This window comes from Pipistrellus kuhlii, unplaced genomic scaffold (genome assembly GCF_014108245.1).
Source record: "Pipistrellus kuhlii isolate mPipKuh1 unplaced genomic scaffold, mPipKuh1.p scaffold_m20_p_8, whole genome shotgun sequence".
In the NCBI taxonomy this organism is placed as follows: domain Eukaryota; kingdom Metazoa; phylum Chordata; class Mammalia; order Chiroptera; family Vespertilionidae; genus Pipistrellus; species Pipistrellus kuhlii.
This window is the reverse complement of record NW_023425584.1, coordinates 56026257-56051282: the sequence shown is the minus strand read 5'-3', so window position 1 is coordinate 56051282 and position 25026 is coordinate 56026257. Positions and strand designations below refer to the sequence as shown.

The following is a 25026-nucleotide window of genomic DNA, read 5'->3' as shown; positions in this document are numbered from 1 at the left end:
GGTTGACCTTCTAGATGAAGCTGGGACTGTGAAGGAAGCCTGGGTCCTGGGTGCCAGAGGGAAGCCGGTACTGGCCGCTGGGGAAAGAAAAGCCTACTCTTGCATGAATTTCATGCAAGTTGGTTAATAAAATTATACAGGGTTCAAGTGCAAAATTCTGTATTACATCATCTGTAGGTTTGTATTGTTAAACATGTTAAACATAACATCCCAAGTCAAGTCTCCTTCCACTGCCCTTTAGCTTCTTATACTTTCCACCACCACCCCTTCCCTCTTGCAATCACCATACTGTTATCTGTATCCATGAGTTTCTTTCTTTCTTTTTTTCTTTGCTTAATCCGTCACCTTTATAACCCAGTCCATAACTCCTCCTCTAACAGTTATCAGTCTGTTCTCTGTATCTCTGAGTCTGTCTCTTCTTTTTTATTTTGTTCATTAGATTCTACATATAACAAATCAAATGTTACTTGGCTTTTGCTGACTGGCTTATTTAACTTAGCATAATACACTTTAGGTCCATCAATTTGTTGCAAAAGGTAAGATTTCCTTCTTTTTTACAGACTAACAGGTGTTCCATGATGTAAATATACTGCAGCTTTCTTAATCCACTAATATAGACTCGGGCTGGTTTAAAATTTTGGCTATTGTAAATAACTCTGCAATGAACATAGGAATGTATATGTTCTTTCTAATTGGTGTTTCAGGTTTCTTTAGATATATTCAGAGAAGTGGAATTTCTGGGTTATAAGAAACTTCCATATTTAATTTTTGAGATTGCCTGATATCAGACTATGTTATAAGGCCCTGGTAATCAACATAGCATGGTACTGGCATAAAAGCAGACCTATAAATCAATAGAAAAGAACAGAGAGCCCACAAATAAATCCACATCTTTTAGTCAATATTTGACAAAGGAAGCAAAGACATAAATGGGGTAAAGATAGTCTATTCAATAAGTGGTGTTGGAAGAATTTGACAGATACAGGCAAAAAATGAAACTAGATCACTTTCTTATACCATATACAAGAATAAACTCAAAACAGATTAAAGACTCAATGTTAGACTAGAAACCATAAAAATCCTAGAAGGAAACATTGGCAGTAAAATCTCAGACATTTCTCATAACAATTTTTTTTCTGATATATCACCTCACACAGGGAAACAAAAGAAAAAAATAAACAGGACTGGGTCAATCTAAAAAGTTTTTGTACAGCAAAGGAAACCATAAACAAAACGACAAAAGACAAGAATGGGAGAACATATTCACAGATATATCTAATGATACTTAAAACTCAATACCAAAAAAAAATAAGCACTCCAATTAAAAATGGGCAAAGGACCTGAGAAGATACTTCTCCAAAGAGGGCATACAGATGGTAAATAGACACATGAAAAAAGATGCTCAATGTCACTAAGCACCAGAGGAATGCAAAATAAAACTACAATGAGATCACCTGACACCTGTGATAATGGCTATCATGAATAAATCAACTAACAACAAATGTTGGCAAGGATACTGAGAAAATGGTACACTCCTACACTATTGTGGGAATGCAGATTGATACAGCCAGTGTGGAAAGCAGTATGGAGGTACTTTGTTTTTAGAACTGTAAATTTCATATGTCATTCCTTACCCTGATAGATGAGTCAATAAGACTCACAAGATTTTCAAAATGAAGAAATATGCTGTTGCATCTATTGGGTCGGCAACTAGGTAATTGCGGGTTTCACACATATATGGCTTCAGTTGAATTTTTAGGTTTGCAGACGTAGTACAAATGTAAAACACATTTTGTTATTTGATAGTTGGCTATTCAGCTGTTAATCAGTAAAAAAAGTTTTTTGATCTGTTTTGTAGTTTTCGTTTGGCGTTCGTTGAAAAATGGAAAAATCAAAAGGAACATTTTCGTCATATTTTGCTTTTTTATTTCCGCAAAGAGAAAAACGCATCGCAAGCTCATAAAAAGTTATGTGCTGTTTATGGTGACGAAGCCTTAAAAGAACGGCAGTGTCAAAATTGGTTTGCCAAATTTCGTTCTGGTGATTTTTCACTCAAAGATGAAAAACGCTCTGGTCGTCCAGTTGAAGTTGATGACGCCCGAATCAAAGCAATAATCAATTCAGACTGTCACAGTACAACACGTGAGATTGCAGAGAAGCTTCATGTATCACATACATGCATTGAAAATCACTTAAAACAACTTGGCTATGTTCAAAAACTCGATACATGGGTTCCTCATGAACTGAAAGAATCACAGTTAACGCAACGCATTAGCAGCTGCGATTTGCTAAAGAAACGTAATGAAAATGATCCATTTTTAAAACGACTGATAACTGGCGATGAAAAATGGGTTGTTTTCAACAATATCAAGCGGAAAAGATCGTGGAGCAGGCCAGGTGAACCAACTCAAACAACATCAAAAGCTGATATTCATCAAAAGAAGGTTTTGTTATCAGTTTGGTGGGATTACAAAGGAATTGTCTACTTTGAACTCTTACCACCCAACTGAACGATCAATTCTGATGTCTACATTGAACAACTAACGAAATTAAACAATGCAGTTGAAGAAAAGCGGCCCGAATTGACAAATCGAAAAGGTGTTGTATTCCATCATGACAATGCAAGGCCACACACATCTTTGGTCACTCAGCAAAAATTAATGGAGCTTGGTTGGGATGTTTTGCCACATCCACCAAATAGTCCTGACCTTGCACCATCTGATTACTTTTTGTTTTGATCTTTACAAAACTCCTTGAATGGTAAAAATTTCAATAATGATGATGATGTCAAATCGTACCTGATTCAGTTTTTTGCTAATAAAAACCAGAAGTTTTTTGAACGTGGGATTATGATGCTGCCTGAAAGATGGCAAAAGGTCATTGATCAAAATGGGCAATACATTACAGAATAAAGTTATTTAGTTCCATGAAAAAATTGTCTTTGATTTTCTTTAAAAAATCCGCAATTACTTAGTTGCATGGTGTTTTAGCTGAAACTTACTTTTTTTGAATAGCAGACTTTTTTTTTTTTTTTTTGAACTTGCTTCCTTTATCGCTGTAGAATATAATTTGTAAATTTAACTTGCTTAGATTGGGACAAGTTCAGAACCATTAATCCTGTTTTGCTCAACAAGGTGCAAATTCTACCACTATTACAAGAACATAACAAATATGTTTTTTATTATTAAATATTGTGTTCTTTCATGAATAGATGATTTTTTCACATTACAATAAGAGCAGTAAAAGCATATGGTCAAATTCCATAAGGAATGAGCCTATCCTGTGTAAACTTTTTTAGATAGTATGAGAATCCTATACAATTCATATAAGAAATCTAAAAATTTCTGACTATGATATATTATGCATCCAACTACTATATATAAACTTAAGGTTCCAATGAACTTATAGAGTCAAAGTTAACATAATTTGAACCTTCTTCAACTATTATCAAGTTGGGTTATGTTTTTTATAACATAATAAAATGGATTAGCAACCATCATATTATAATAACTTCATCCCTCATTTACCTCTTTCTACTTGTAAAAATGTGATAAAAGGTAAAAATAAGTATACCAAACTCCATATTACATACAAACATTCATAAAAAAAATCTGGTAACCAAGCCAGCAGTTTCTATTAGGGAGGTGACATGAGGCATTAATTCTTCTCTAACTACTTGAGGCCTCTCATAGATGCTACAAGAAACCTAACAGCTGTTAATGATCTAATTGACATAGGTCAGTTCTTAGCATTTTGAAATTATGTCTCAACTAAAATAATATTTTAAAAATGATAAACTGTTCATAAAACTCTTTCAGTTCAAATCCACTAACACTTTTAGAGTTACATATCTTCTAAAAATAAGGACACTAATTCAACTGATATTGCTTCTATGGAAGCAGTTATATATGATTATAATAAAAAATTTGATAATAATCAAATTTTGGGGTATTAGTATTTTATGAATAGCTATCTCTGTGTGACAAAAAAATGGTAAAAGGCCACGTATCAAAATTATAAAATGAGAATTAAAAAATGAGTTTTAGGGACAGGGAATATCAGATGCAATGTTTTTTGCTTTAGTGGAGTCAGCAACAGCAAGAGTGAGCAGTTTATGGAGGGGAAAAAATTGCAATTCTGTGCTAAAAGGGTAAAAAAGATGACTGTAAGCTTGGATTTTGAGAAATAATTTTAATTAAAATTGATAAAATCTACTATCTCCCTGAACTATCATTATGTCTCAAAAATCCTTAGATTTCAGCAAGTGACAACTTGACAAGTCAAGTTTGAAATAAAAAAAGAGAAAAAGTTCAAAATCCCAAAATACTGAAAAATACTGACTGAAGGGGAAGTGTAGTCTCACATAAAAATCTTTTACAAGTGCTATTTTATCGATATATACCTTTAACTAAATGTGAAAATGTGCTACTTTTCAAGTTATAAAAACTGAAATGCAGTGCTAATATAAAACATTTTGTAACACGATAGTATAGCAAAGTTGCTTAATTACAATATGGAGTGATAAAAGCAAGAGAATATTTATAGTCAATGGTGTTTATAGCACTTTTATCTGTTGTTTAAACATAGTTAAAAGGTGTTAAAATGTTTAATTTTACATTTTCAGTTGAATGTCAAAATGTCTGCAAAGAACAGGATAATAATCTACACCTTTAATGAGACTTCACAAAAAATAATATTCTTTATATAAGAAATGTGACAACCCATGGGGTGGGGGGGAACACACCATGTTCAATATACAGTAAGATAAACTGATCTCAAAAGAAAATGTTACTACTTTGTATAGTGTGGAGTTGTCACCCATTACTTTTTAGAACGTTAATATAGACAAGTTTATAAAAGACGATTGTAGTAAAATAAAATGTGTCAATGGGAATATGAAGAAAACATATACCATTAAACACAATCACTGGTTCTGATCTTCACTTTTTTCAACTAATTTAGTTTACCATTTCTGTTGTCATTTTTCATCGGAAAGAAAATTAGTTAAACTTTTCTTACTTGAATCACTCAAAATTTGGCAACAAATTGCTCAAAACTAATTTTCCTTAACAAAAACCGATTGTATCACACATGTAAGGTTTTCTAATATAATAATATGTTACATTAAGATTTCTAGAGATAATGAGAATATTTATTTTCATTTAGCTTTGACAAAGAGCTGTTTAAACCAAACTTATTTAGATATCTTCTTGTTAAGCCACAACAAACTTGTTGATATGATATTATTAATACTAACTTTACATAGTACAATATATACATATATATATATATATATATATATATATATATGTATGTATATATATATATATATTCCAATATTTTTCTAGAAATTATTAGTCTTATCATTCACCAAGCATTTGAGTATTTTCTCTTAAATATTACTTAAATACACAACCTCATATTTACCTAACTAGAGACCAGGTGCACAAAATTCATGCACAGGGTGGGTCCTTTAGCCCAGCTTCCATCATCTCCAATCTGGGTCCCCTTGAGGGATGTCCGAATGCCCCTTTAGACAAACTGGAATCAGGCCTAAATGGGCAGTTGGACAACCATCTCACAATCTAGGACTGCTGGTTCCAAACCACTCGCCTGTCTGCTTGCCTGTCTGTCTGATTGCCCCTAACTGCTTCTGTCTCCCAACCTGATCACCCCTACCCATTCCCCTGCCAGCCTGATCAATGCCTAACTGCTCCCCTGCAGGCCCAATTGCCCCTAACTTTCCTCCCCTGCAGGCCTGGTATCCCCAAATCTCCTACCCTGAAGGTTTGGTCACCCTTAACTGCCCTCCCCTGCTGACCTGCTCCCCCTCAACTGCCCTCCCCTGCAGGCCTTTTCTCTTCCAACTGTCTTCTCTTGCAGGCCTGGTACCCCCAATTCCCCTCCCATGTAGGCCTGGTCCCCCCATAATTGCACTCCCCTGCAGGCCTGGTCCCCCCAAACTCTTCTCTGAAGGCCTGGTCCCCCTAACTGTTCTCCCCTGCAGGCCATCTTATGTCCACTTAGGGGCAGCCATCTTTGACCACATGGGGGCGACCATCTTTGTGTTGAAGTGACGGTCAATTTGCATATTATCCTTTTATTAGATAGGATTATTCTTTTTCACATTTATGTCAATATATTAGATTATTACATTTACCTTAAATGTCTGTATTTTTCTGGTTTACTGAAAAATAGAAATGAACATAGAATCACATTATATTATGATTCTATGTTCATTTACAAATAAAATCAATTATTTACAAATAAATAAAAACAATATGTTATTTATTTACAACTAGAATATGTTTGACCTCATATTTAAAATAACTAAAATAAAATTGTAGCTAGACTTTTTTCTTTTTTTTTAAATGTATTTTATTGATTTTTTACAGAGAAAGGGAGAGGGATAGAGAGCCAGAAACATCGATGAGAGAGAAACATCGACTAGCTGCCTCCTGCACACTCCCCACCGGGGATGTGCCCACAACCTATGTACATGCCCTTGACGAGAATCGAACCTGGGACCTTTCAATCCACAGGCTGACGCTCTATGCACTGCGCCAAACCAGTTTCGGCATAGATAGACTTTTTTCTTACCTCTCTAATATTATACCATCCAGGATGGAAGCCAGTATGTGGCTTTAAAACATTTGAAATGTGGCTAGTCTAAATTGAAATGTGCTGTAAGTACAAAATATATATTGATTTCAAAACTTGGTAGGAAAAACTGTCAATTATTTTCTTAAATTTTACATTGATTGGATGTTGTGATAATATTTTTGGGTACAATGGGATAAATAAATATTGTTAAAATCAATTTCAGTTGCTTCTTTTCTTTTCTTTTTTCCACTACCACTATAAAATTAAGAATAAGCCCTAACCAGTTTGGCACATTGGATAGCATGCCTGCCTGTGGACTTAAGGGTCCCAGGTTCAATTCCAGTCAAGGGCATGTACCTTGGTTGTGGGTATATCCCCAGTAAGGGGTGTGCAGTAGGCAGATGATCAATGTTTCTCTCTCATTAATGTTTCTAACTCTCTATCCTTCTTCCTTCCTTTCTGTAAAAAATCAAAAATATATATTTTTAAAAAATTAAAAATTATTAGAATGAATAATATTTTTATTGTATTCAATTTTAAATGGGCAGGGTTAATATTTAGGGAAAGAAATGATAGTTTGGAAATAATAATAAAGGGAGTGTTACAATCAGAAAATATTAATTTTATAATTTTGGTATCTTTACACAATTCAAGTCTTTAAAAATATGTGTTAAACTATATTTATCAATGATGAGATATGTTACCAATATTTAATTAATTGAAAATATGTAAAATTAAAAAAAATTCTCGAAGGTATAAAATTAATATAGTCATACTTTAATAGAATAGTTATATATATATCTCAATATATATCAAAGTAATCTAATTCAATGATGGAATTATATCCATTCCTATTTTTTATGCCTTCTTTTTTAATTTTCTACTACAATAAAAATATATATACATTGTTAAAAGTGATATGGAATTATGGCTGAACTTTTAGTAATATGTGAGTTTGCTTAAATTGAGTAAAATTAACTTCCTCAGTTTATTTCCTTTTTTCAATAAGACAAAATAGGTACATACTAAGTCTATATAATAAAGAGATAATATGCAAGTTGAACACACAAGATGGTTACCCCCCATGTGGTCAAAGATGGCCATTCCCATGTGGACACAAGATGGCCACCACAAGATGGCTGGCAGGGGAGGGCAGTTGTGGGTGATCTGGCCAGCAGGGGAGGGCTGTTGGAAAGGACCAGGCCTGCAAGGGAGGGCAGTTGTGGGCTATCAGGCCTTCAGAGGAGAGCAACTGGGGGGAACCAGGCCTACAAGGGAGGACAGTTGGGAGGGATCAGGCCTACAAAGGGAGGGCATTTGGGGGTAACCAAATCTGCAGGGAAGGACAGTTAGGGTGACCAGGCTGTAGGGGAGGGAAGTTAGGAGCAATCAGATTGGCAGGGGAGTTGTTAGGGGATAATCAGGCTGGCAGGCAGAAATAGTTAGGGGCAATCAAACAGGCAGGCAGGTGAGTGGTTGGGAGCCGGCAGTCCTGGTTTGTGTGAGGGATCTCCAACTGCCCTTTTAGGCCCTGTCAGGCCTAAATGGGGAGTAAGACATCCCTTGAGGGGTCCCAGATTAAAGAGGGTGCAGGCTGGGCTAAGGAACACACACCCCACCCCCCATGCACAAATTTTGTGCACTGGTCTCTAGTATGAGATACTCAACTTAAATCATATTTGTATATTAGAGGCCCAATAGATGAAATTTGTGCAAGAGGCTTGGCCCTGGCAGCTGCAGCAGCTTGCTTCAGCCCTCACAGTTTCTGCTTAGTCCAGAAGGTCCAAAACCAATTAGCATATTATGGTTTTATTATTATACTAGTAGATGTTAGTGATAAGGCCTATTTAAAGCTTCATGTTTCATATGATTATACCTATCTAACTTCTCTGTAAAAGTGGTAGAACTCTTTTAAATGAGAAAGTGTATCTTTATTATGGTTAAAATAAAAACAGTGAAGAGAATAATAACTATGTAGTAAAATAAATTTAGCAAAAATGTATTTTCTAAATGCTAACTTCCAAATCCTTGAATTTTTTTTTAAAAATTAATTTTAAAAGAGTAATAGCTTACATGTGTATAATTATTTTATATTATATATTTTAAAAGCACTTGATTTTATATTTAATAATAAGAATCCCTTAATAAATACATACCTCCTTAAAGGATCACTTGACAGAGAAGAATCTTACAAACATTCAACTGAAAAATATAAATGAATTGCATTTTTTCAAACTAATCTAGAGAAGGGAATTCGGTAAAACAACTACTAATTCCCTTGAATTGTTGAACAAGATTTCGCTAATTCAAAATTAAATTCCAATAGTGCAAATTCAGTTTGGAAATTGAGATGTTTCAAAATGAACCAGAGGCTTTGTTAAGGTGCAGTGACTTTGTGACGCCCAAAAGACTTGGCTGAGGGGCAGCTGTGTAGCTGGGGATCTCCACAGTAAAGTCATTATGAAATAGATGTACTCAAGATAGGGCTTCAGAACCACTCAAGAACAATGCAAGGCTTGATTCAAGGACTTTTTGAGAAATTGACATAAAGAATCTGGGGTAAAAAAGTGAAAGTACCCATGAATTACAAAAGTGCTTTTGAGAGTCCAAAAATAGCCTCAGGTAAACTTTATCCCAGATATTACAATGATATGAGGCAAAAGTAGTTTTGAGTCAGATGCACTAAGTGGTGGTTGATAAGATATCATACACTGTATAAAACAAGAATGACTGACCAATTCCCATTTTATTGCTGTTTTACTTTTTTTTTAAATTTGATTTCATTTTGTATCAGAAGAATCCTTACTCTCTGTATCTATATAACAAAAAGAGTCAATACTTAAGAAATAAAGTGTTTCACTTGAAATAAAAGAGAAATTGAAAGATCTTATTGTGTCTGCTATTTGGAGTTACAAATAGTTAGGTCAGCAAACAAAATTCTCTAGTGGGAGATCATTGTGTGAAGAACACCAGAGGTTTCAGGCTAAAAAGAATCATAACAGCACACCAGCTACAACAGATTATAGTAATCCAACACTGGGGAGAATAGGATCATCTTAAAATGGGACGAATTTAAGACAATTTGTCTTTCTTAAGTTATGTAGTTCAAATTGGTACTGCCTTACCACAATGCTTCCTTTCCATTAGTTGTGAGTGTTTAAAAGTAATTCATCTTGTTTAGGACCCAAACACTGTCCTTTGGAACACATGTCCACAGGTTGGGCCTCAATAATCAATCTTTTGGAGAGTTCCTTTCCCAACAAGGTGTACCAAACCCAGATATAGTAACAGTAACATAACTTGGAATTTACCTGTTAGCCAATGTTACTAGTTGTATTTACATCAAACTGTGAGGGCACATTTATAAAGTCTAACAGAGACAATTATAATTACACAAACAAATATGTCAATTAATTTTGTAATCCAATGATATAGTAGAGCTATTTTTCCAATGGGTCAATTAAACTTGCTGCAAGGCTTCATACTGAAATGATCTGTGTATTTTTTAAATAAATTAGGAGCTATATCAATGTCTAATACAGCATTTCCAAAATCAGTGTGGGGTTTTTAATGGAGCTAAATAATAGAATATTACCAGGACTGTGCAAGTCCACCCCATCTTCCTTCACCTCTCCCAAGGGCAACCATCATATTAACTACTAAAACCACAGATGAGTTTTACTTATTTTGGATTTTATCTAAATATATACTTGCTGTATACTTACGTATGTGCTCTGCTTCTTTGCTCAGCATAATTTCCCCCCCAACTTTTCAGATCTAACTTCTCAACCACCAGTACATTTGCTTCTAATTCTACATCTCTCCTGAAAATGCTATGAGCGAAGTCACCAATGACTTCCTTCTGCCATATCCAGTTCTCGTGCATTTGTCCTAAACTTGCTTGTTTTGAACTTAGCCTTAGATTATTGGTCAATAGTTTATATTTTTTTAACTCTTTAGGGATAGAAACATGAGTGATGAGAGAGAATCACTGATCAGCTGCCACCCTCACAGCCCTTACTGGGGATCAAGCCTGCAACCTAGGCATGTGCTTTTGGCCAGGATTGAACCTGGGACTCACTCTTCAGTCCACAGGCCTACACTTTATCCACTGAGCCAAACCAGCTAGGGCTGGTCAATAGTTTCTCATTGAAATTTTATAATGATGTATTCCTTTGAGTTTTTTCCTACCTCCATCAATGTTTTGCTGTTTAGTTTTAGTTTAGTTTTCTTTTGCCCATCTCTTTCTCTTTACATACTCCCCTTGTATAACCCACTTCTTAACAGATAATCAGATTTTAACTACATGCTTCATTATTTTTTAATCCTCATCCGAGGATATGTGTTTATTGATGAGAGAGAGAGAGAGAGAGAGAGAGAGAGAGAGAGAGAGAGAGAGAGAGAGAGAGAGAGAGAGAGAGAGAGAAACATTGATGTGAGAGAGAAACACTGGTTGCCTTTTGCACGCATCCTGACTAAGGATCAAACCGTGCCCAGGGTATATGCTTTAATGGAGATTAGAACTGCCACCTTTAGGTATACAAGACAAAGCTCCAACCAACTGAGTCACACTGGCCAGGGCCATGTTTCATATTTCTATATGTCACCAAAGCCCTCACTTGAACTCTAGGCCACAATATTTTCCAATCAAATGTTTCTATTTGAATATGCCAATGCATTAGTAAAAATCAAATAATTTTTAAAATAATGTCAAAATTCTGGAGAAAAAAAATAAGAATATCATCTAGTGTTTATTGGTAATATTAAAATAATTCATCTTATTCAGAAAGGAAAAGAAGGCATTTTATAGAAGACTTCAGTTGAAATGTGCTGTTTGCTTTTTTACCATCAATGTTTTCCTGTTTGCAAGTTACCGGTTATTTTACGTTCTTCTATTTAACACTGTGGCAGAAAGAATACAAATCTAAAACTCAAGAAATCTATCATTTTATCTACCAGTAAATCAAGATGCATTTCTTAACTATACTGGCCTCATCTCTTTTTAGGAACTGTCTGGGAGAATGCATTCTGGATGAAAAAGACGATTACTCTTTACTCTTCCTATATCTGTCGTTTTTATCACTATCTGCCTAACATGATATATTCCTAAGGGAAAGGAATTTTATCTTTTCAAGTTACTTTAACTACCACAATACTCTATACACATAGGTATTTAATATATAATTTCTGAATAGATTGCTTTCTCACTATTGTTACACATTTTTTTATTCAGGGTACTACCTAGATTTTATAATAGACTTTTTAAAATCATGTCTTTATATGAAGCCTGTCACTGACCTTCACAATGTGGTTTTACTTGTCCAGTGCTATAACAGATGGAATGAAAGAAATAGAAATATATATTCTATTCAAATTTAAGTAAAATACACTTTTGTTAATAAGGACACGTTAGTTTTGCTATCTCTAAAGGGTCATTATATAGCTTCATAATCAGTTTAAACAAGGATGTAACACTGAAAATGTAATAGCTTTTTAAAAAACTGCTTGGAGAGGCCACAGGAATATTAAGATATCTCATATAACTCCATCATTACTTAAAAAACATCGAATTTCCTAAATAAGTATGTCAACATCATTTTATCGTTGTTAAAAGACAGTTTTGTGATTATCCAACAAAAAGGCTTATGATTGCTGATTACTAGTTTCATTACCTAATATCTTTGTGACTCAGAATATTAAAAAATGTAGACCCTTTGTGTTACACAGAAATTTGACCTAATGGCAGAATCATTACAATATTAATTTCACTGCATTTACTATAAATAATTTCCATAAAATGGTAACCATGTTACCTCTAAATAGTTAAGAAAGTCCGACAGTTTACTATCCAAATCAATAGTTCCCTAGGATATCCTGGCTCCTTTTTAACAACGTTTTGCTATTTCTCTACTGAGCACTTTTACGGGGATTCAGGTTTCTGAATTGCAGAATTTGATTTACCTGAACAATATACTGACTACCTTGCCTTCCTTAGAAACTTCAAACCATATCCCCCTAAACAGTATTATTTTTTCTCATGATTGGTGCAAACAGCAATATTCTAGGCTAGATACTTATTTCCTGATATTGCCAGGGATCATTATTCAGTCTTAGCTGTGCTGTCATAAAAATAACGTATTATTCACACTCATTTTAATTGTGTATGTGTATTTTTTTTTAGTTTCCAGCTCCACCATTCCACCATCAACAATAAGTATATTTTGAATAAAAAACCTTACACAAATATATACATTTGATTATCTTATCTTATAGAGGCTTGATGAATTATGTATTAAAATATTTTCTGCTATTGCTACCTCTTTCAACTACTGCTATTTAATCATATTCATGTATTTTCATAGAGGGGTGGTTTACAGGAGTTGACAGATTAGACTGAATGCTTAATAAGTATATAAATAGTAATAATAATTTATACATTAATGTAGAATTTTAGACCTTAAGCAGATCTTGCAGTTGGACTAGTTACTGTAAATACACTGGTATGTCATGTGCTTCAGCTTTTATTTATGTTATTCTTTGTGTCTATTTCCCATCTCTCATCTCCCAAAGTCCAAATCCATTCATCCTGCAGACTAACTCAATTGCTACCATCTTCATAAATCTCCTTGATTCCCAAAGCTGGAGATTATATTCTCAATTCAGTTAATATCTTTTGCAGGCCTCTCTATGACATCTATCCCCTTCTAACTTGCTTAATATATGATATATATCATATAATTATATTATATTATTAGGAGCCTGATGCACAAAGATTCGTGCTAGAATGGGCTTTCCTATCTCTGGCTGCTGGTACCACCTTTCTACTCCAGCCCAGCCCCTTTCCACTCAGGCCTAGGAGCTGCCTCTTTGGGCTCCAGCCCTACATTCCCACACTGCCCAGAGGCCCTGAGAAACCAGGGTTGGGGCAGAATGCCTGTGTCATCGCCTTGGCAATGATGCAAGCATACAGCCCTTCACTCCATGTCTGTGCATGCAAATTAACTGCATCTTTATTAGGTTAATTTGTATATCACTCCTGATTGGTGGTGTAACAGAGGTACAGTCAATTTACATGTCAGTCTATTATTAGGTAAGATGTATATTATATTATATTATATTATATTATATTATATTATATTAATTATATTTATAATATAATATAATAAACTTATATTATAAATATAATTTATAAATAATTATAAATTATATTATTTATAATTTCTCCCCTGATGAGCCATATCTTCTCCCTGCCACCCTGAGCACACAAAACAATATTTACTACACTGTGAAGATTAATAGAAAATACTAGTACATAGACTTCATAATTAGTTTTCTGTTTAAGTTTATTCACATAAATGTGGACTAAATAGACTGCTTTGTTGTTTTATGTAAAATGTAGTCTAGCCTTTAGAACAATGTTAAAGGATAACTGTTTACTGGGTCATCTCCTCTTGTATTCTGCCTTGTCATTTATAGTGGAAATTCAAGTTAATTAAAACTGAAGAACATTAGTGATATCTTGTCTTAAAGTTTGTAATGTGCAACAGTTTCACAACTATTAATTTGATAGTATCTAGTATTTCATAAAATATAATTCACTCTATTAATATAAAATTATTATATGACTATAGGCCTGAAATTTGTGTACTTGGGTGGGAGAGTCCCTCAACCCAGATTGTGAGAGGGCACAGACCAGGCCAAGGGACCCCCACTGGTGCAAAATCAGGGCTGAGGACACAGGAGGTTGGCCAGCCTGGGAGGGACTGGGGCAAGGCTCCAGGGCATGTCCAGCCCATCTCACTCAGTCCTGATTGGCCCAGGAGCAAGCTAACCTACCAACTGGAGCATCTGCCCTCTGGTGGTCAGTGCACATCATAGCAACTGGTTGACTGCCCCCTGGTGGTCAGTGCATGTCATAGTGAACGGCTGAGCAGCCTTAAAATATCATTAGCATATTATACTTTGATTGGTTGAACAAATGACCGGGCAACCAGACACTTAGAATATTAGCTTTTTATTGTATAGGATAAGTAATGATTATCCTTATTTCTATGGGTTTTCAGAGACATAAGTAATTTCTCAATATCAAGCTGTTGATAGATGGCAGAAGCCTAATTTAAAAAATATTTTTATATCAAGTACAAATTCTACTTTCTGCCTTTTGGGAAATATATATTAAATATATGATACATTTGGAAAGCAATATGTAGGTGCGCACACACACACACACACACACACACATATGCGTGTGTGTGTGGGGGGGGTATTTAATTATATAATAAAGATGTGGTACATATATACAATGGGATATTACTCAGTCTTAAAAGATGAAATACTGTCATTTGCTACAAATGGATGAACCTTGAGAATATTATGCTAAACAAAATAACCTGTCAGAGAGAAAAAGTTAAGAACCATTTGATTCCATTCATATGTGGGACATAAAACTGTAATCAACCAATGAGCAAATAAGAAAAATAGAATCTCAAAGACATAAACAACAGTTTGGTAACTGCCAAAGGGAAAAGGGGACAGAGTCCTTGATGGTCCCAGATCTGTCTCTTGCCTCAACAGTGTTTAGATGGAACAGACCCAGGGACACCCCTTTTCCCAGCCTCTGACCACCTTCTAGTATCTTCTCCAGTTACCACTTTTGGAACCACCTCAGCCATCTAGCCTCAGAGATCAGCCCAGCTGTATTTTTGTTTTTGTTTTTGTTTCTGTTTTTTACCTTAACTTCTTATTGCCAAATAACCATGAGCTCCCAAATTCCTCAGGATTATTCCACAGAGGTAGAGACTGCCATCAATCGCCTGGCCAACATACGTCTGTGGGACTCCTACAACTACCTCATTCTGGGCTTCTATTTCAACTATGAGGTGTAGATCTAGAGTAGTGGTTCCCAACATATGGGTCACGACCCCTTTGGGGGTCAAATGACCCTTTCACAGGGGTCGCCTAAGACCATGGAAAACACAGATATTTATATTACAATTCATAACAGTAGCAACATTACAGATTACAGTTATGAAGTAGCAACAAAAATAATTTTATGATTGGGGGTCACCACAACATGAGGAACTGTATTAAGGGTCGTAACAACCACTGGTTTAGAGGAGGATGTGAGCCACTACTTCCTCAAGTTGGAGGAGAAGCAGCTCCACGGCACTGAGCATCTCTTAAAAATGCAAAACCAGTGTGGAGGCCACATTCTCTTCCTGCTGAATCCTGCCCAAGATGATTGGGGCAAAATCAGTAAGCCATGGAAGTCACCAGGCCCTTTTGGAGCTGCAGGCCCTGGGTTCTACCCATGGAGGCCCTCATCTCTGTGACTTCTTGAAGAATTATTTCCTCAGTAAGAAGCTGAAACCCATTAAGAAGATGGGCGACCACCTGACTAACATCTGCAGGCTGGCCAGCCCTTCGACTGGGCCGAGCAAGTATCTCTTCAAATGGTTCACCCTCATGCACAAATAAGAGCCTTTGGAGCCCAGAGGCCTATAAGGGGCTCCTCAGCATCCCCTGGTGTCTGGCTTTTTCCTGAGCCTCTCTCTGAAATCACTAGCCATCCTTTAAAGCACTCTGGAGCCCTCTCCCATTCATTGGACCAAAAGGAAATAATAAAGTTTTTTGTAGCAAAAAACAACAACAAAAATCAAAACAAAGAACGGGTGCCCTAACTGGCACTGGATAGAGCAATGGCCTGTGGAATGAAGGGTCCCAGGTTCAATTCTGGTCAAGACATTGGTTGCGGGCATTGGGCCTCCCTCTGAAGGGGTATAGCTAGTCAGCCCTGCACACCCGTCACAGTGTCACTGGCCAGTGGCCTGGGCCTCCCTCTGCAAGGCAATCTTGGGGTGATGACAAGGCCCTCCAACCAATCACATTGCACTCACCTTGACTTTCCTGGAACCAGTGCATGTCATAGTATGGTCATTTGGAAGGTCGTCCAGACAGTAGTTCTGCTGTTCAGTCCTTCTATCAATTTGCATATTATACTTTTATTATTAGAGATGTCACCCCAATACATTTAATTTTAAAAATATGTGAAAAGCTCTATTCATCTATGTTTGTTTCCCAACAAAATAAAAATAAAGTCAGTGTGCAAATAATCAAACTGTTTTTTATTCAACTGGTCAAGTACCCCTACTCTGAAAAAGCCTTAAAAGCTTCCTTGTGTAATTAATATCTTAAACAAGAATCAGGGTTATTGTATATTTCCAGCTCTTCTTTTAAGAACTATGAAGCTCCTTAGCTTTTACATATACTTTAATATAGCCAAACACGTAAATTATTCAATTATATGACTTTTCTTAAGGCATAGCTAGTATTCTGAGACCAAACAAACATGCACTTTTGTGTAAATAAACAGAAAAACAAAAAAAACAAAACAAAAAAAAAACAAAACAGGGATTAGAGAATGATTTTTATACTCACGGAATATTCTATAAAATTCTTCCAGAGCCAGGTGCTTGTCAGAGTTAAAATCATCGTATTTCAGTAGATCATACAAAGTACAATCTGAATTATCCTTGCGAAGTTCTTCCTGCTTTATCACCTGACAAGACAATTGCCACACAATTATATCTGTGTCTTAACATTTCTATAGTATTATTAATTGTATGTAATAATCAACCAATAGGTCATTTTAAGTGTGCAGTTCCGCAAAGAATTGGATCTAAAAAAAAATCTGGTTTTCAGTTACCGGACAATTATGTTTAACTACCTCAAAGATATAAAGTAATAAAGTTAAGATAGATACTTGGAATTCAGTCTGAACTTTCTAATACAAAATTCTCACAGTAGGACACAGAAAAATCTGAACATTAAAAGGTTATTTTGTATTTTGCCTTTTTACTTTGTCCCATTTATTCAAGAAAATACCTCCACATGAAAATTACCTCCTATGTCTCAGTGACCTGTGTCAAAATAAAACAGGGCTCTTTTCCAACAGAACAAGTGAAATCCTTTGTCCCAACTTTTGTCCTTGTATTATTTGTGAAAAATGAAGTCACACTTTCTTTTCTCCTCTGCCTAAACTCCTCCCTGCTGGAAGTGCAGCCATTTGGGATTGTGCATTAACTCCCTTGGTCACAAAGGAGCTATTAAGCAAATGACTGTTTCCAGGAGCCAGATAGAATTAATGCACCAACTGATGATGAAAATCTATCCAAGCGTGGGCGGGTGAGGAAAATCATACAACTGCTTTTCTACTCTGTGCTCTGACCTGAGGACTGAGGCTGGAGGCTTTTTATACTCCACTGATTTCGACTATTGCCTGTCATATAAAGGAGCTCCCCAAGATTTTTCAAACATTCCTATTCATTCCGGTAGCTGCGTAGCTGCTCCATGGGCTTCCATATTCCACAGACAGGGAGGCAATAGTTCAGATTGCTTGGAGCAGTGCATCACCGTGCATGTTTTTTAAAGGTTAAATAGTGTAATCAGAAAAAATACAGGCTATGAAGTCTGCTAGCTCTGGATTCAGGTCCTGCCAATGCCACTTAGCAGCTCTATAGTTTCTGGTAAATTACTTAACCATCCCTCAGTTAGACATTGAAGATAGTAACATCTGTATCTTGTGGTTGTAATAAACATTACACACAAGCATCCATGCACACATACATATATGCATGCATATGGTCAGAGGCAAGACAACATATAGTTTTCACTGTAAAAAATAATCATAATTCACTGCAGATTTTCACACCAGCTTGAGCATTTTATGGTTATGCATTCACAATGTACTATTTTCTTTGGGAGAGCAATATGTTTTCAATTTTCTTTGTATATCGATGGTAGATTTGTGATTCTAATTTCTAAAGATTCTTGGGTGCCATTGAGCTATTTTTCACCCATTTTAGAACACTTATATCTGAAAAGTTCACTTAGGTATGAGTGTGTAGAAGCTGTAGAAGCAGCTCTGAGGACGGGGCTTAGATGTGTGACTAGAGCATCCAGCCCCATCTTTAGCCACCTGAGGGATAATATGCAATGACAACATATTCACTGCCAAATATAACTTTGACAACATAATGCCTTCTCTATCCTTATACATTGTATTCAAATTTCATTGGTTAAGCTCATATTTCCTGCCTTTGAGAGGGAAGGGGGAGAAAGGCAAAACATATGTCTGCCTTAATAGGTCCGTAGAAATATGTATTATTGATAGCAGGTATTAAACTCTACACTTGAGTACAGGCCAGCTGGAAGATGAACAAACTACCTAATGGCTTTAGCCATCTCTCCTATGAGCCCAATGAGAAAGAAAATACTGCTTTTCTACTGCAACAGAGCTCTCAGTCATTCTCCATCTGTTATTTGTTAGATCATGGAAAAGGACTTTCCTTGGGTAGGAGGGGATTCAGTGTCTTTGATCTTACCTCACTATGTTCTTCCTAAAGTTCTGTGATGTTATCATGGACATTTTGGGATGCAGTGATACCAGGGTTTGGTCAGGTATTTTAATAATATTTTCAGTGGCTTTTATTCTCATACTACATGTAATGAGATTAAGACGGAAAAGAAAGGTGAGGGGAAATCTTTCATCATTTCCTATCTCATTTCTGTTTTAATATTTTATTCTAATTAAATCACATATTAGACAAAGAGAACAAACCTTTACCTTTTTCCTGAAGGCTGGCTCTAGCTTGATCTTGATTGATCACGATTATGGAGCTTAAACTGGGCATACTAGTTTAATGAGCATGCAACCAAGGGGTGCGGGCTGCCTGTCACTACTTGAGCCAATTAAGCCGAGACAGGATTGAATCATAAATGAGCCTTTATTTCAATACTGCCAGCAGGATGGGAGAGCAGCAGGTCATCCACAAAAGTCTACTCTACCCCTCCCCATAAGCGAACTGCTTTTATTGGGTAAGAGAACAAAAAAAGATTGTGGGAAAGTAAAATCACAGGCATGAGGAAGTAGGCACAGTATAACCTTCACAAACTACTGGCAATGCAGGTTGCAGGGTGGGGGAACTGAAAAGTGCAGGCACCTCCAGGACTAGATTGTTTCAGCCAGGAGGTTGTAAATCTTTCCATAATAATAGGTAATTGTCTGGAAAGGAGGAAGGACTGCATTGTGATGTTAGCTCCTATGTCCCAGGACATAGAAATGTTAACCAAGTTAGAATGTACTTTCTCTAGTCAGAACACAACAATCATGGTTAACAGAGCATAATTAATATTCCTTAAAATTATAGCTAGTCCCAATAGTCTATTTATGCCCTAACAGGAGGGCACTAGGAAAGCTCATGGTCTAGCTAATGAGCTTTCTAAAAACCCTGTTCATCTCTACTGGGCCATGTCCATGCACAGAGAGAAGTGATTCATTCCTCACTCATCAATGTTTTAAATATGTGCTTTCCTCATTTATTCCATTTTTGCTCAATGAAATAACCCCCTTAAAACATACTTCTTCATATGTTTTTTTTCTCCTGTATGTTTCCTGATGGTACTTTGTTATAGCCTGGGGTGTTTTAAATGAGGGACCTACTTTCCTATGAGCTTTCAAAAGCATGAAATAATTGCTTTATATATCCAGAATTTTAATAGCCTTGAAGTGATGGGTATTTGACTGTTGAGAAGAAAGCATGATAGAAAATCCAAGCAGATTTCTTTCACTGGCACATCGCAATACATTAAACATTTTTTTTTGACACAGGGGATCCAAACTGGTAGGACTTTGATAATTCCCTGAACTTCTTTCATTTTCTGTTTGGCACATGCTTCAATAACTTCTCATTCTGGGCTCCTCAAAAGCACACATGTTAATTATTTTTGAACTAATAATTCATGATAGGACTAGAGTCGTTGACTATTTTGTCATTTAGGTATCTGTGATGATCCCTAGTCGACCACTCATGATTTTATGTTTTATATTGTAGAATAGTGAAGATGTTTTCTAAACTTGCCAGTGTTTTGATGAAATATTTAAGATTGCAAAAATTAAAATATTTTATACAACATCTCCCCCCTACCCCCAACAACTAGAGCTTGAATGTATGTCACTAAAGGAGCTCAGGCACACAACATTCAAAGAGGGGTTGCATTTAGTATCAACATAATAGAACTGTCAAATTTGCATGTGAAATTATAATAACTCAGAGATGACTCAATATTTTGGTACTATATACTTTTCATTACAAAACAGAAAATGCAAAAAGAAAAAGAAAAACTATCCCTCTGCAAAATAAACTATTCTCCTTTGTATTCATTTCCATTCATTTATTCCATCATCCATTCAACGGATTATTTTTGACTGTCCACTATGTGTTAGACACTGCTCTAGTTCCAGAAAACAATCAAAAGAAAGACATACAAAAACCCCTCCCATGTGAGATTTATATTCCAGTAAATGGGAATCAAAGAAACATACATGTTTAACATAGAGTTTGTCAGATGATGATAAATTATCTAAAAATAAAACTGGAAAGAATAGAAAGAATCAGAGGTGGGTATAGAAAATTGTCTCCCTGCTATAGAGAAATGTATGCATTAGATTTTTGGACATATGGCATGACTTGGAAATCCAAGATTATGATACGGATACTCCTAAGAGATATAACAGCTCTGGCCAGTGTTAGTCAGTTGGTTGGGTGCCACCGTATGCACTAAAAGGTTGCTGATTTGATACCAGGTCAGGGGTGCATATAGTCTTTCTGATGAATGGTGATTTGGGATTCTTAGGATATACTACTAGAAGTAGGATCACTGAATCAAATGGCAGATCCATTTTTAATTTTTTGAGGAAACTCCATATTGTTTCCATAGTGGCTATACTAGTCACTATTCCCACCAGCAATATACTAGGTTTTTTTTAATCTCATATCCTTGCCAGCACTTGTCATTTGATCTCACTTATACGTGGAATGTACTGAACACAGTAAACTGATGAACAAAATGCATCAAGAGACATGGAAGCATGGAACAGACTGGTAAATCTCAGAGGGAAGTGGGAGAAGGGTCAGAAAGAGATTAATCAAAGAATGTAAATGCATAGATGCATAACCCATGGACACAGACTATAGTGCAGCAAGTATGGAGAGAATCAATGGGGCAGAAAAGGAATATCTGTAATAATTTCAACAATAAAGTTATATATATATATTAATATTTATATATATATAACAGAAATAGCTACCTGGGTTGGTTCATCTTTCAGAAAAAAAGGAAAATAATTATAGTCTCTGCCTCCATTAAGATAATATTATAAAGAGGATGAGTGGGAACATGTAATCAAAAAATTAAATAAACAAGATAATTAATTTTCAACAGTGCTTCCAAAATAAAAAAGGTGAAAGGATGAATAGTTATTATTTTAATTATAATTATTTAATCATATGTAACTGATGTCATTCTATAATAGACATATTAAAAGAAAAGAACTAAATGAAAGTAATTAATTTTTACATTATCTGTTAGGTTTTCTAACATGCCTAACATATTAGAAAACATTAAAAAATAATATAGGGCCAATATTAATTATTTTGAAATACTAGCTAAAGAGATAACATTATTAAAACTCTGCTGAGAAGAAAATTATTTTATTTTTAAGACCTTCTATACAGTTCATAGGGGCTCTCTAAAAATGCTTGCCAAAAACTTAAATCCACCTTGACATGTAAAAGAAAGGATGCTACAAATAATGTTTATAACTAAAAATCAAAATGTTAATTTTTCAGTTTTCTTTTGCATATTATGAACAGCATTTGAAAAACATTTAAAATTAGTTAGCATTAGCCTAGGCAGTTAGTTATTAACAAAGGAAGGGAGAAGATAGAATCAGACTCTAAGCCAAAGTAGGACAGGATGGGAGATTCTTCTGCTGAGGCATGTGCAATTAAAGCCAGGATGGCACTGAGAAGCCTTCTACTAACCACTTGAGCAGTAGAATCCAGGGGACCAAACAGAACTATGAGGCATGCACAGTAGGAGCTAAAAAACAAACAAACAAACAAACAAAATACCCGGTGACAATAAAGGGGAGGAGTCAAGCCTGGGAAAATCTGGGCAGAGGAAGGGATAGGATAAAGGCATGAGACCATGGAAGATCCAGAACAGGGACTGGCTATCCAGCACAGCCCTTGGAAGATTCATAAAGGAGATTCCATAATTTGAAGGAAAGCCTACTCTCTCCCAAGCCAAGGAAATGAAATCACAGCTTAACAAAAGCTAGAGGCACGCACTCCCTTTCTCTTTCTATTCCCTCCACAGCAGCATGCAGAGCTGGGTGTGGCAGCAGCCCAGGCCAAAGTACAGCACTGAAGGTCGGCTAGGGGAACAGAGACTAAGCTGGACTACTGAAGCTTCAGATGCTTATGCTGAAATAATGACACAGTATCCCTGGGCCCTGGCCCTCCTCCTCAGGCGTGGGGAGCCTGCAGCCAGGAACTTCTTTCCCTGCGGGAGCCAGAGCTGAACTATTATACCTGGTCATGGATGAGGCAGCACAGCAGCCTCTTCAGGGGCACGTATGCCCTGCATGTCTTTCCACTAAATCTTGCCATTCCAGCTCAAATCCTCCTAAGCCGTGAGTCCCTGAAATTCATTTCCTGGACTTAGCAAGGACTTATTTCCAGACCGCAGTCTACCTCCAGCAAGTTACTTATGCTTCCAGATACAATAGAAACTACTGGTTTTTAATTGTAGCCCTGAGCTGCACCAAAAGAAACAATTACAGGTTTTACCTTTCTCTAAGTCCTAGTTGCTGCTGTGATTACTCTGAAATCTTTAGCACTTGGAATGATATATACCCTTGCTGCTAGGACCTAAGTAATGGCATTGCCAGTGCTTTTATAAGTCAAACCCCTGGTTTCTGTGGCCTTATTTTGAATACCTGATTGGCTTATGCGTTTTCAAAACTTTAAATAGAATTAATTACTGGGCATTTCCTGGAAGTTCTCTCTTATTCTTTTTTTTTTTTTTTTTAATCCATACAAGTTCTTATTTATTAGTATTCAATGTGTTACCACTAAATTAACTTTGTATCTATGAGACAAAACAATTCTTACCAACCTCATAGTGTTAAATAAATATGCTGACTAGACATCAGAACCTTTTAAAACAATCTCTACAAATGTGATAAGCTTTGTAAACTCAAAATACAGATGAAGGGTCCACTCCCTATGTAACATTTCTAATAATTTTTAAATAAAATTGTTATGCATGAGAAAATTGCACCACCATTGCCATGCTCATACTTAAACATATCTGGTCTTATGTATGCCTGCTTTTTATATAATTTTGTAAATGTATTCACATATGGTAGTCATTGAGCAAATGACTTTTTAAGTCAAATATGTATAACATAATAATCTGAATCCTGTGAACAACTAGTTCTTTTTATTATTTTAATAAAGAGTTGGCATTTGCGCACATTAGAGAAATATTTCATTCTCATATGCAATCCTAATGTGAATCAGCTAATTAAGATGACAGAATCTAAATGAAGAAAAAGCTAAATCAATATACTTGATACAGATGCTTATTTAAACTCAGAATCATGAGAGAATGACTTTGCTTACTTAAGTTCTACGGGTGATTATTTTATGAAATGAGGAGAGATGTAAGGAGCAGATTTTCCAAGCTGTCAGTAACATTTCAACCCACAGACATTAGCCAGGCCAGTGTGGATCAGTGCTTGAGCATCTACCTAGGAGTCAGGAGGTCACAGTTCAATTCTTGGTCAGGACACATGCCCAGATTGCTGGCTCGATCCCCTGTAAGGAGCGTGCAGGAGGCAGTCAATCAATGACTCTCTCACACCATTGTTATTCTCTTTCTCTCTCCCTCTCTCTGCTTCTCTGAAGTCAATATATATAATATATTATATATATATATATATATATTTTTTTTTTGTTTGTTTGTTTGTTTGTTTGTTTTAAGGCCATTAAATTGAGGCTCTAATTCAGAGGTGCCTACATAAGCAAACAAAAATCTAAGCTTAGAAATGCCTCAATGTTATCAAATGAAAAAAACAAGGAAATCCAATTATTAACAGACATTTGGTTTAAACTACAGCCAGTCAATTATTTCCTTAGTATAATATGATTTTGCCTTTTCTATAAAAGTTTTCCTCCAATTCCCCTCTGTGAAGTGTTTCTAACCACTTCCAGTTTGGCTGCCCGTTTTGAGATAATCTTTATTCAAATAAACTCTGAAAATTTTAATATGCCTTCATTTATCTTTTAATAGTGCCAACAAACTTAAGGATGACATTGCAGTAAGTGATGTCAGCCTGTGTATCACCTCATCTTATCATGAGAATCAAATTTATAGGACCATAATGCAAGAAATAGTTATCCATTCTCCTCTAAATTTAGACAAATTCCTTTGTGCTTCATACCCTAGCTTACCTCTACAGCCCTATGAAATCCAAGTTTCCTCATATGGCTGGGCACATTTCCCAATCTGATC

General features: G+C 35.8%; 1 protein-coding gene across 4 annotated transcripts in view; it reads right to left on the bottom strand.

Annotated features, from left to right (window-relative positions):
• The window catches only part of FSTL5 (follistatin like 5), a 527078-nt gene that overhangs the window by 235167 nt on the left and 266885 nt on the right, over window positions 1-25026 (bottom strand). For all 4 annotated transcript variants that reach the window (XM_036423990.2, XM_036423991.2, XM_036423988.2 and 1 more), the window contains exon 6: window positions 17041-17161. In XM_036423990.2, coding sequence (XP_036279883.1) covers window positions 17041-17161 — 121 coding nt within the window. The remainder of the gene's footprint in view (window positions 1-17040; window positions 17162-25026) is intronic.